At 50.5% G+C, this 12,611-nt stretch overlaps 2 protein-coding genes across 2 annotated transcripts; one reads left to right on the forward strand and one right to left on the reverse strand.

Annotated features, from left to right (window-relative positions):
* Nucleotides 1–208: 208 nt before the first annotated feature.
* Nucleotides 209–1,888, forward strand: LOC109765546 (U-box domain-containing protein 21). The gene has a single exon (XM_020324327.4). The coding sequence runs from the start codon at nucleotides 360–362 to the stop codon at nucleotides 1,698–1,700; it is 1,341 nt and encodes a 446-aa protein (XP_020179916.1). The 5' UTR covers nucleotides 209–359; the 3' UTR covers nucleotides 1,701–1,888.
* A 3,982-nt stretch (nucleotides 1,889–5,870) lies between these two features.
* LOC109765547 (uncharacterized) lies at nucleotides 5,871–7,189 on the reverse strand. The gene has a single exon (XM_020324328.4). It carries the CDS (start codon nucleotides 7,080–7,082, stop codon nucleotides 6,132–6,134), a length of 951 nt encoding a protein of 316 aa, XP_020179917.1. The 5' UTR covers nucleotides 7,083–7,189; the 3' UTR covers nucleotides 5,871–6,131.
* Nucleotides 7,190–12,611: the final 5,422 nt, after the last annotated feature.

A 12,611-nucleotide genomic window follows, 5' to 3' on the forward strand; every position in this document is an offset into this window, starting at 1 on the left:
TCGCACGTTCAAACGTTGCGTGTTCAACGGTCAACATTCAAACGCTTCGACCCAACCACAACCAAACGAACAAAATAATCCTCCGCCCCGCACAAGTCCACGAGTCTCCGTCTCCCCCCTCCCAACCCCGCCTACGTACGTCACCCCGCTTCCCTCCCCCCACTCCACAACCTATATATCCCGCTCCACCGCCGCACTACCTCCCCCAGACCTCGACCTCTCCTCCCTCCGTTCCAACTTCCAACCGACGCCAACGACTTCAACTCCACTCCGTTCCGTTCAAACTTTCCGGCCGCGGCAACGTGCGACTGACCGACCGACTGGAAGCTCCGCCTCGCACGCCTCTTCTCGTTCACAGGATGGTTCTGCCCATGTCGCGGGCGACGAGGCTGGTGCCGGAGCTGCCGCTGCTGCGGCGGGGGAGGCGCCCGCAGGTGGCGGACGCTGGGAACGAGGAGGAGCTGGCCGTGCCGGCGCACTTCCGGTGCCCGATCTCGCTGGAGCTGATGAAGGACCCGGTCACGGCGCCCACGGGGATCACCTACGACCGGGAGAGCGTGGAGGGGTGGCTGGCGCGGGGCCGCGCCACGTGTCCCGTCACCGGCGGCCCCGTGCGGCTCTCCGACCTCGTCCCCAACCACGCCACGCGCCGCATGATCCAGGACTGGTGCGTCGCCAACCAGGCCGAGCGGGTGCCCACGCCCAAGGTGCCCGTCGCCGAGGCCGACGCGGCCGAGGTGCTCGCCGCCGTGTCCACCGCCGCCAGGCGCGGGAACGCCCCTGTGTGCGGGCAGCTCGCCGCCAGGGCTAGGGCGATCGGCAAGGAGAGCGACCGCAACCGCCGGTGCCTCGCGGCGGCAGGTGCGGCTCGCCAGCTCTCGTCGGCTTTCCAGAGCCTCGCCGGGGAGCCCGTGGAGGGCACCAGCGCCGCGGTAATGGGCGCGCTGGGGAAGATCTTGGCGGCTCTGACCGTGTTCTTCCCGCTCGACGACGAGGCGCGGCGCTGCATTGCATCCCCGGCCTCCCTTAAGACCCTCGTCTCGGTGCTCTCCCACGGCGACCTCGCCGCGCGGGCCAGCGCCGCCATCGTCCTCCGCGAGCTCGCCTCGTCCGCCGACCGGCACACCGTCGACGTCATCTCGAGGACGCCGGGCGTGTGCAGCGCGCTCGTCGGCCTCGTCAGGAACCCCGTGTCCCCGCAGGCCACCAAGGCCGCGCTCGTCACGGCCTACTACCTCGTCTCCGGCAGCGACCGCGCGGCCGCCCGCTTCGCCGAGCTAGGCGCGGTGCCCGTCGTGGCGGAGCTCCTCGTGGACGCTGACAAGGGGACGAGCGAGAAGGCACTGGCAGTGCTCGACAGCGTCCTGTGCGCCGACGCCGGACTCGAGTCCGCGCGCGCGCACGCGCTGGTCGTGCCGGTGCTGGTCAAGAAGATGTTCCGCGTGTCCGACATGGCCACGGAGTTCGCCGTCTCCGCGCTCTGGCGCCTCTGCCGCGCCGCGGACGCCGGCGCCGGCGCGTGCTGCGCCGAGGCGCTGCGTGTGGGCGCCTTCCAGAAGCTGCTCCTGCTGCTCCAGGTGGGCTGCGGCGGCGTCACCAAGGACCGGGCCAGCGAGCTGCTCAAGCTGCTCAATGGCTTCAGGGGCAGCGTGGAGTGCATCGAGACGGTGGACTTCAGGGGGCTCAAGAGGCCATTTTGATCGGTGTAGATGCTGGATTTTTTAGCGTCTGCTTTCACCCTTTGTTTAGATTGTTTTGGGAGCTAGATTAGATGTGTGCATAAAACATACTCCAGGATGACTAGATTTTGATTTTTTTTTTCTTTACACTGTAATTGCATACTTGTACACAAAATGATCAACACAGAAGAGAACTGAACATTGTTTAATTCTTGTCATATTTAACTTTTGCAAAAGTTATTCCGTGTAATTTGCGATTTTGAAGTGATCCTCCCATTACAGCAGTGCCCAGAATTCCACGAGTTGGGAAACATATAAGATTACAAAAAACATCAAACTGAGCGGTAATCCATACATCGGCCCAGGCTCGTCTACTATCTATGATCAATACATTTGAAAAAGAAAAATAGAAACACAAGTAAAAAATACTGAAATGTTTTGGCACTGAAAGATGCTCGAGTGCGTCCGGAGCGTGCAAAATTTAATGGGCAAATGGCATTTGAAAGCTCAAGGGAGGAAAATCAGGTCTTCAAAATGTTTTTAAGTTTCTTCGACAACCAAATTTTATTTTATTTTTGCATTGGGCACCTCAAATGTCGCTCCTAGCACACTCGAACATCTTGGATGCTATTTTTTAAAGATTTTTACTACTATTTTTCTGACAACAGATTTTATTTTTAGAACAAATATATTTCATTTTATTTAAATTCACGCCGCTCTCCAAAGTGAGACACGTTTCTCACGCCATCTTATCTCTGCCACTTTGTTGTGCTCGTCCAATGTTCAGACTGCCGATGTGCCTGCCTTCATCTGCTCGTGGAGTCGTGTTTCACATTCTTTTCGTTTCCTTTAGAAAAAAACGAGTTTCAGGTACGTACGTGTTTCACATTCATTCCTGAACCAAAACAAACAAGTACGATTTGATGATCCCAACAGCTCCCTTTGCTTTATTGAAGCAGATCGAAAGGCGCGAATTTCTCCCGTTTATTCCACACACGTTCACAAAGAGAGACGGACGGACAAAAAAAAGAAGGCTTTCGAGCTGTAAAGCTCAAGCTTTTCCCGCCAATCCAATGGCCGGCACGTACGCCGACGAGCCGTCACGGCACTGGCCGCCAGATCGGCTCCACGAGGTCTTCTCGTCGACCACCGTTCGCCGTGCGTCGACCAGCAACGAGCTCGTTCCGTCTGCCTCCGTTCAACGCCTAACTATAACTAACTAAAGCGTTCAGCTGTGAGCTCAACTACGACAGTCGACGGCGACCCACGCGACGGAGTAGACCACGGGACCCGGTCGACGCCCGTGGGGGCGCGATAGCGGTGGATGGCCGGAACCCATACTGCACGGACCGGCGCCGACGACGACTCCTCGCTGCCGATCGGATCACAAGCCTGTCCGGTCCGCCTCTCCCTTTCTTCCCGTGGTCGCCGGTCGGCCGCTGCTCGGGCTAGTGACATGGAATTTCAATCTTCGGAATGTGGCCACGGTTGATCTGCACGTCCGAGTGGAGTGGAGGCTAGTTTGGCCACGACATGCAGCGGTGTGTCGGTCAGGAGTCAGGTCAGGAGGCCGACTGACGAGTGGGATATACGCTACGTGTGGAACGTGTTGCCAGCGGGCTGGCTGCATAGGTGCACGATGGTGTTTAGTTGGGTATGAGCTGACCAAATCATGGACATGGATTTTTTGTTGAGCTCTGATTGTTTGGTTTGCACCTAATTCACATGCCTATTTTTTCCACTAATTCCAACTGCCCAGCGGTCGGCTTGGTACTGACATAGAGATTCCAAGACGACCTAGCAAGATTTCATGAAGGGGGATAAAAGGAGAGCGCTTGTTCCTAAATAAAGACAAAAAAATGTACCTGCAATGAAGCGGAATAATCAGGGGCTTAAAGGTCTCGGATCTGAAAAGGATTTGAGATGTGCTCTCATACGGCAGATCGTATGCTACGAACGATCATGCGCTCTGGGAGGCTCCCGCAAGCGAACGGCGCTCTACACACGACGAAGATTTGTCCTGGTCGATGTCCCCACTGTCAGACTACTTACCCACCCCTCTTCCCTCGCACACATCTAGAGAATTGCCATGCTGCAACAGAAAAAACTTGCAAAAAAAAGTTCAGAAATTGTTGCACTGCAACATAGAGAATTGCCATGCTGCAGAAATAGAAAAAGTTCCCACATGACTTTAGGAAATGCCATGCTGCAAGAGGGTAATTATCATGCTACATCATAGAAAATTGCCATGATGTAGAATAGAGATTGAAATGCTACAACACAGAGAATTGCCATGGTACAGTGCAGAAAGCTCGAATGCACCGATACGGATACGAGTATCAGTATCGGGCCAATACGGATACGTAAATTCATCATTTTGAAAAAGTGCCAATACGGATACGTTTTACTATTTATTTATTTTTCAAAAAAAAAAGGATTCAGAATGCCAACCGTGACGTTTTTACATGCATGGATTCCATGGTTCCCTATCTTCTTTAGCAAATGAGCAGAAACTCTAGAGTAGCTACTCAAAGCTTCATGACCACAGTAGTCGCATTTCCATTTAGTGTTGCCCCCTCCAGGTGATTTCTCTATGATTTGAACATGGCTCCACAATGGTGCCCTTAGATTTGTAGGTACAGGAGGAGGTTCAGCAGGAGGAGCCATCTGATGAGAAAAATGAGATCTTCACAGATCAGAGGAGAAGAGAAGAGGGGATGGGCTTGGCTGGGCAGGAGAAAAGGAGAAGAGAAGTGTACATGCTTATTTGCTGCGTGACAGGAGGCGTTAGTGAGGAGTAGCAGCTCGTCGCCGGCTAGTCGCCGCTGCCGCCGGCCCTGGGTGTGTAGCTGCTAGGTACGCAGCCACCAGCCGCCTGGTGTGAGCTCGGGAGAGAGGAACGAAAACTGGAAGGGAAAGGAAGGGAGCACTGGGGTACTAGGATTGCTGTCTGCCTCTTAACTGGGCTCAGTGGTCTCTTAGATGGGCTGGGCCGTATCCAAAACGAACTGAAAAAGTATCCTTCAAGTATCTGAATTGTTTTAAATCGTTTATGCATGGATACTCCTTGGATACGTATCAGGGACGTATCAGAGGAGTATCGGTATCGGATACGGTATCCGATACCGATTCGCTAGTTGCCTGAAGTATCGGTGCATTCGAGGCAGAAAGTCATCACCATGTTCAGAAATTGCGGATGCTATATCAGAGGGATATGTCGTATTTTTCAGAAAATGAGTTGCCATGCTATAGCATATATAATTGCCAGGTATAAAAGTCTAAAGAAACAGAAAAATTGTCAGGATTTAAATGGACAAAACACAGAAAGTTGCTATCTGAAAAAATGGGATCGGGGGGAGATTAGAGCAACTATGCTGGGAGGATGCTATGTCACGGAAAAAATAGAATCAAAGCAAACGATTATGTCCTCGCACCAAGATTCGCGCACAATCGGAGGAGTGGTGTTGCATCCGCAACATAGCAGCTTGAGATGGGGCTGGGAAAAACTTGAAGATGTTCATCTTCTTTCCGTAGTTTGATGCACTTGAGAAGAGAGATTAAAGCAATGGGAAAGCACCAGGTCCATGGCCTGCAAGTATTCTATGCCTAATTCACTTGTGGCTGATTCAATCGTGAGAGCTGAGAATAGAAAGGGTGACGGAAAGACAGGAGAGAGCACAAAATTCACCAAATTGCGGGCGAAGGATTCATGTAGGGCCTCCTTGGTTTGCAGGATTCAGCACCGCGGTGGCCACTGATCAGGAGTTGGTGACCTCCAGCACAAACAAGGCACGACTAACCCATATAGCTGAAATAGAGCTCTTCTTGTTAAAATACAGAAAAATAGACAAGAAAAACATCTTCTTGTTAAAATATAGAAAAATAGACAAGAAAAACATCTTCTTGTTAAAATACAGAAAAATAGACAAGAAAAACAACGCAAACAGGCAAGGTCAGCAAAATCCACTGCAATGCAAAATAAAGCCTGAGAACCTTAACAGTCATCGATATCAGAACATGGGGATCCATTCATGAACGAACAAAAAACTAGCAGATTAGCGAGGAGAGCAGTAATCCACCACAATGCAAAACACAATCTGGTGATCCATAACAGTCACCGAATTCAGACTTATGACTCCTGTCTATACCTTTGAAATATTCAAAAGCGAAATCTAATCCGCACCTGGAATCTGAAACACTCAAAAGACCATGAACAACCTGTATGAACGAGCTATGAAAACTAATAACAGCAGAACATCTTTACTGAACTAACCCATTCAGCTAGCATCTCTTAACCTAACACTATTTGACGGAACCAGTGATCACACTCTCTTGCCGCAAAAACATTCTTACCATCAAACACGGCACAATTTACCAATTCTAGGATGCTCACATTGTCACCAATTTCGGGTGATCATCGATACAGTTTCAGATAAGCTCATCCCACTCCCATCAGTCGATCAGGTCCATTATCGCCTTGGTCACCTCCCTGGCAAGGTCGCTGCGGCGAAGCTCCACCTTCATCTGCTGTACCCTCTGCTTCTTGATCTTCTCGTCCAGCAAGCGTGCCTTGTCGTCGTCCATCTTTCCGAACTCCCGCTTGAACATGCTCTTCTTCACCTCCTCCGCGAGGTACGGGTACAACTCACACATCTCCTCAAATCCCTTGGGCTCGTGGTTGTTCGCCTTGGCGGTGGCAGCAGCAGTAGAAGCGGTGGCAGCACGGGCCCTGTACTTGTGGCCGCTCCAGAGGATCTTGGAGAGGTCGAAGAGCCGGCGGTCGTGTTCTTTGGTCGGGAGCTCGTGCTTCTTGGCGGCTGACACATACCGATGCTTGAGGCTTTTGACCTTCCCCTGGAGCTCCTTGCTGCTGTAGGCACGGTTGTCGAGCTTTCCGGCGAGGGCTTCGACCAGAGCGTTGGGCTGCGGCAGCACGCCGTGCTCCTTTTGGTGAGCGGCGAGGGCCTCGAGGATACGGACCTCGTCGTTGGTGGACCAGACGCGGTGGAAAGCCAGGCGCGGCTTCTTGGCATCCGGGGCCTTCGCTTCCTGCTTCGGAGATGGCTTCGGCGGCGGCGCATCTTTGTCAGATTCGGAACCCCCATCCTCCTCGTCGTCGGAACTGTCGGAGTCCTCGCTCTGTCGCGCCGGCGGAGGCTGCTTCTTGGGGGCAGTGTTCGGGGCCGCGGGGGATGGCTCCTCCTCCTCCTCCTCGTCAGAGGTCTCGGACTCCTCGCCCTTCTGCGGCTGCGGGGGCGGGTTCTTGGGGGCAGGGGTACGAGACACGGCGATGGTCTCTTCGTCCTCGGACTCGTCTGCGCCCGAGTGCGTCTCCTCAGAGGAGGCAGCCGGCGGCGGTGGCGGTGGTGGTGCCGACCTCTTCTCGCCGCGCTTCTTGGCCATGGTCGGAGAAGTAGGGTTGAGCGTTTGGGAGAAGAGGTGGGTGGCGGCGGCGGCGGACAAGGTGGGGTTTCCCTTCTTCGGGTGTCGGGTGTCCTTTCAGGACACAGTCAGGCTTATAAGGCCCAGGTGGGCTTCCTCTGGTTTCAGCTGGCCCGTCTCCACTTATATAAAAAAGGGGGCCCATCTCAGCCACCCCAACCCAAATGTTGAAATAACATTTTTCTCCTTTCCATTTTTTTGGCGGGGTTTCTCCTTTACAATTTAAGGTGATTTATGTTCAAATTCCTTCCAACACCATCCACAGAAAACATTATATCGACGTGCGGTCTGCTTAGGCAGGAAGCACCACATAGGTTTAGCAGGAAGCAGCTGAAGCTCTCACAGTAAACGAGTTAACACAGGCATTGTCTCGTCATCTATCCATCACGGACGCTGGTGGTGATGGTTCTAACATCTTTTTTTAAGGGATGGTTCTAACATTATTGATTATTCTCAACCGAATAATGCAAATTTGCAGCCAGCAACGCTGTCAACTCAACAAGTTTTTCTAGGGCACCAACAACACAACAAGTTGCTATGCGCAGCCTCATGGTGGTAGGATGAGGACAAGCTAAACGAGAGGAAGATTCATCTAAAAGATAATCTAAAAAAGAGGAAGAAAGAAAGAAAAACTTCTTACATTAGCACCGCGGGTCCGACATCTTCACCAATTTTAATGTACCATTGGTGTCAAAGAGCGCAATTAAGGATGTGTTTAGTAGTTGTTCTCACATTAGCATGGTTGTTCTCCTTTGAGACATACCGAGTGCAGACGTGCTGAGTATATGCAACTGCAGTTGTTTGGTTGCTCTATACTCACCAAATAATTCGGTTAATAAAACATCACAATTTTGACATGATATCAACAAGAAAAATATAGTCAATTATAACAAGAAAAATAGCAATGCAATGCTCCATCGCAGAAACTTTATAAGAAGCAAAATATACAATGCAAACGTTAGCAGTGCTTCATCTCGGAATTTTCTAAACGCACATATACATAGACATCCAATTCACCGTGTCTGAATTTTATAAAAAGGCACTTATACATAGATCAAGCACTCCATTCAGCATGCTAAGCAAACTCTATTCGGCACATTCTACAAAATCGGAGAACAAATTAGCAACGTTGTTCTGCATCTTGCCTCTGGGAGAAAATGAGTTTAACATTCATTGTGCATGCAGCTAGCTGACAAAATCAGAGAACACATTAGTTGCCAATGTTGTGCCTGTAGCTAGCTACATGTGTGAGAGGTCGTCGTGGAGCTTGGGTAGAGGAGGACGTCATTGTGGAGCTTGGGCGGAGGTGGATGCCGGCAGGGCTCCACCTGGGTGACGAGGAGGAGGACGCTAGCAGAGTGGCGCTTCACGACCGACTGATGGGGCGTCTAGGTCGGGGCGCCTATGCTGCTCGGTGCCCTTCGCCTTTGGCGCCACTACATGCAGGTATTCCCCACGATACTGGCTCTTGCAGTGGATGAACAACATTGAAAGAACATGCGGTGCCCCCATGTTTGGTCTTGGTAATTGATGACAATCTCTATGGACTAATGGTTGCCTTGAGTTATATTTGAAGGTTTTGTCCATAGGCTTTTCTTGGAGTACATGTGTTGGTTTCAAGGAGAGTTTGTGTCGACCAAGGTGCTATTCAAGGAATTACCTAAAGATTGGTCTTGTGAGATGTTGATCAAGACTTAGTCAAAGAGTGAATCAAGATGATCAACTAGATGATGTACCGAGAGGGATCAAGTGATCCCATGGTATGGTAAGCATTGTCCATTACGCTTTGTGTACTAACCCATGGTCTATGTGAGAGTTCTTTGTGGGGTTAGGTTGCGGTGTGCAAGTTCAAGTGGAGCATCACAAAGAGATCAAATGCTTGAAGCTTGCCGTCCATTGTGGTGACAATGGACTTGTGAAGATGTGCGAAAGAGTGGCTCACCCATAGTGGAGTATGGGGGAGCAATCAACTAGTCTTCATCGAGCTAACGCAATCAAGAAAGGTGGTCCAACTTGAAGGAGTCAAGATCATCATCATCTAGCTCAAGTGGACCATGTGCAAGGCAAAGGTTTGCCCTTGATAGGTTTTCTATTTTACCGGTCTCATGGTGGTAGTTGGGAGACCGGGTTATAGGATCGATTGCCATACTATCAAGGGGAAGGCTCTCAATGAGTAGCTTGATCGTATCATTCATAGAGAGCTCAAACCATTGCATCCTTGCATCATCTTTATTGGTTCTTGTTTTGGTTCTTCTCTTTGTGAGATTTGGAGCTTATGGTCATCTTGATGACAAGCTCGAGTTCATCGAAAACGGAGTTCACTCGCATCTTTTATGATGTTTTCGATGTTGGAGGTTATGCCGGTTCTTCTCGGTTGTTAGGCATACCTCCTTTGCCTCTCCAACAAGCTTGAGTTTGCTCGATTCAGAGCTCATTTGCAGAAGTTATGGCAGTTCTGGTTTTCCTTGGAGTATACTTGTTTTCGTGGAAGTGGCATATGTTTGGTGCCAGCGGTAGTACCGTTGGGCCGGAGCGGCAGTACCGCGTATCGCCATAAGCGGTAGTACCACTGTCTCACAGCGGTAGTACCGCCCATGGCCATAAGCGGTAGTATGGCTCCGGTTCCGCGCTGGTACCGCCTCGACTCGAGACGTGGTTTTCTCGTGTCCGGTTCAGCGGCAGTAGTAGCGGCAGTAGGAGCGGTAGTACCGCGGCTACCACCGCCCCTAGTGCCGCTCAATGGCCCTCCTCCCTGTGCTCGTGGTAGGCGTTGTGCGCGGTCCCAGCGGTAGTACCGGCTGGCCAAGCGGTAGTACCGCTGCGGCCAACGGTAGTACCGCGGGCTCCAGCGGTAGTGCCGCTCATACGGCTCTGCCTCACCCTCTGTTTTGCTCCGCTCTCTGTGTTCTACCGCCCGGGCGGTAGTACCGCTCCCCTGAGCGGTAGTACCGCTCGTGCGCAGACTGAGCACATAATGGTTGGATTCGGGAGCTCCTGTAAAAGGGGGTCTTCTTCCCCATTGAGTCTTATCCTTTAAGCTCATGTTCTTCCCCCATTGTTGACCTTCTTCGAGCTTGCTTTCTCTCAATCCCTCCATGGATTCTTGCTAGTTTGGGGGGGGGAAAAGAGAGAGGAGATCTTGATCCACATTTCCACCAATCACTTTCTCCTCTATGTGAGGGGAAACCCTTGGATCTAGATCTTGGAGTTCTTGGTGTTCTCCTGTTCTTCGTCTCATTTTCCTCCATAGCTTTCGTTGCTTTGGTGGGATTTGAGAGTGAGGGACTTGGGCACTCCGTGTGCCCTTGCCATTGCATTTGGTGCATCGGTTTGAGTTCTTCACAGTGATACGTTTAAGTTACAAGTTGAGAAGCTTATTACTCTTGGGTGCTTGGTGCCCTTGAGCTTGTTCCTCTTGGGTGCTTGGGCGCCCTAGACGGTTGGTGGTGTTCGGAGCTCAATCATTGTGGTGTAAAGCTCCGGGCAAGCGTCGGGGTCTCCAATTAGGTTGTGGAGATCGCCCCGAGCAATTTGACAGGTTCGGTGACCGCCCCCAAGGGTTGCCATTTGTACGGGTTCGGTGACCGCCCTCAAGGGTCCCTTAGTGGAATCACGACATCTTGCATTGTGCGAGGGGGTGAGGAGATTACGGTGGCCCTAGTGGCTTTTTGGGGAGCATTGTACCTCCACACCGCTCCAAACGGTGATTAGCATCCGCAAGGGTGTGAACTTCGGGATACATCGTCGTCTCCGCATGCCTCGGTTATCTCTTACCCAAGCCCTTTACTTATGCACTTTACTTTGTGATAGCCATATTGTTCTTTGTCATATATCTTGCTATCACATAGTTGCTTATCTTGCTTAGCATAAGTTGTTGGTGCACATAGGTGAGCCTAGTTGTTTTAGTTTTGTGCTTGACAAATTAACCGCTAGGTTTATTCCGCTTTTGTTTAAGCCTAAACCGTAATTATTTTAAAGCGCCTATTCACCCCCCCCTCTAGGCGACATCCACGATCTTTCAAACATTTTAACCGATTAGGAGCAAAGTTACTAGATATCAATTCCAAGTGGTTCATTTGGAATCATTTCTCAAAGAAACGTATGAATTACTCACTCCATCCCATAATATAAGGGGCATCAATTTCTATAACAATCAAACATATGTATGTTTGACAAAGATTAATGATATATGAAAATAGTTTCATGATGGGTCTAATCATACAAATTTGGTATTGTATATATTTGGAATGGAGGGAGTAATAGTCATGCCAAGACATAGCAGCCAAAAGGGTCAAATCACTAACCAAGATCGTCGAGGACAACATAGTGTTTTTATTTTTGGATTTAGGACAACATAGTGTTGAATGGCAATTCTTGTCCAGGTCATAGCGGTGAAACAAAAACGACAAATGAGTGACGTGTTGATTCAACTTGATCCTGGCATCGAGGCATTTGTCCTCCCGCCATAACATTGTGCGCCATAAGTGGTGTTTAGCCTATTGCAATGGAGAAGCTGCTTGAAAAGGTTGGCTTTTGTTCTTTTGCTCTTGATCTAGATGATTGAAACTTTTTGTTCTTCAACATATTTGGTGGAGAGCTCTTTGTAAGCACCTCAGGAGGCGAAATCCTGCTTTTGAAGACCTATTTGCACATTTGGCGACCAAAAATGTGATCAAGAGAGAAATATCCGAGCTTCATGTGAGAGCTTGAAGTGTCATATTTTTGCCGAGCATCTAAATAATAAGAGAAAATTGTCAAAAAACACCACAATTATGGACTCTTTCCTTAAAAAACACTGACTAATGTTTGTAAACCATGGATTTCGGTAAAAAAACTAAAAGCACTAAACACTCAGTTGAGAGTCGTTTGATGCTGAATCTAACGGTTGGTGCCCATTGTCAATGCTGAGATGACATCTAAAACTCGCGCCGTTATGCTATGACGTTAGGTTGCTGTAGGGTTAATGCATCAGCATCTATATCCCTCCTCTGTCGCTCATGCATTTCATCCAGCACCTTGTGCGCGCTCTGTGAGCAGTCACTGCCATGCCATGAAGCGGACCGTAGATGAACAAAGTGTGTGTTGCGATGTGAGTCTTGACGAGCTCGTGCATGCAATCGGCAAAGGGGACACATTTCCAGCTTCCTGGAGTGGTTTGGGCGCTTGGGGTGGCCGAAGAACACGATGACAACGACCAACGGCCTTAGGCGCGGGATCACTAGAGGTCACGGGACAACAGTTGCATGGTGGCCTCGGCACCATAGCAGGAGTGTGCGCCATCCATGGGCACGAATCACTGTCGCTCCTGAACCGGGTGAGCTAAGGGAGCCTCGAGCTCCGGTGTGACACTGCGGTGGCCGACCCTTCCTCCTGCTCTCCCATCTGCATCGAAGGCCTCTCTAGATGTGTGAGCCCCTGGAGTCCTGGACGTGCTTACCAATGGCTGTTGCGTCGTCACATTCTTTGTACGCTCACTCATATGGGTGCGAT

This window comes from Aegilops tauschii, chromosome 7 (assembly GCF_002575655.3).
Source record: "Aegilops tauschii subsp. strangulata cultivar AL8/78 chromosome 7, Aet v6.0, whole genome shotgun sequence".
NCBI classification, from domain to species: Eukaryota; Viridiplantae; Streptophyta; class Magnoliopsida; order Poales; family Poaceae; genus Aegilops; species Aegilops tauschii.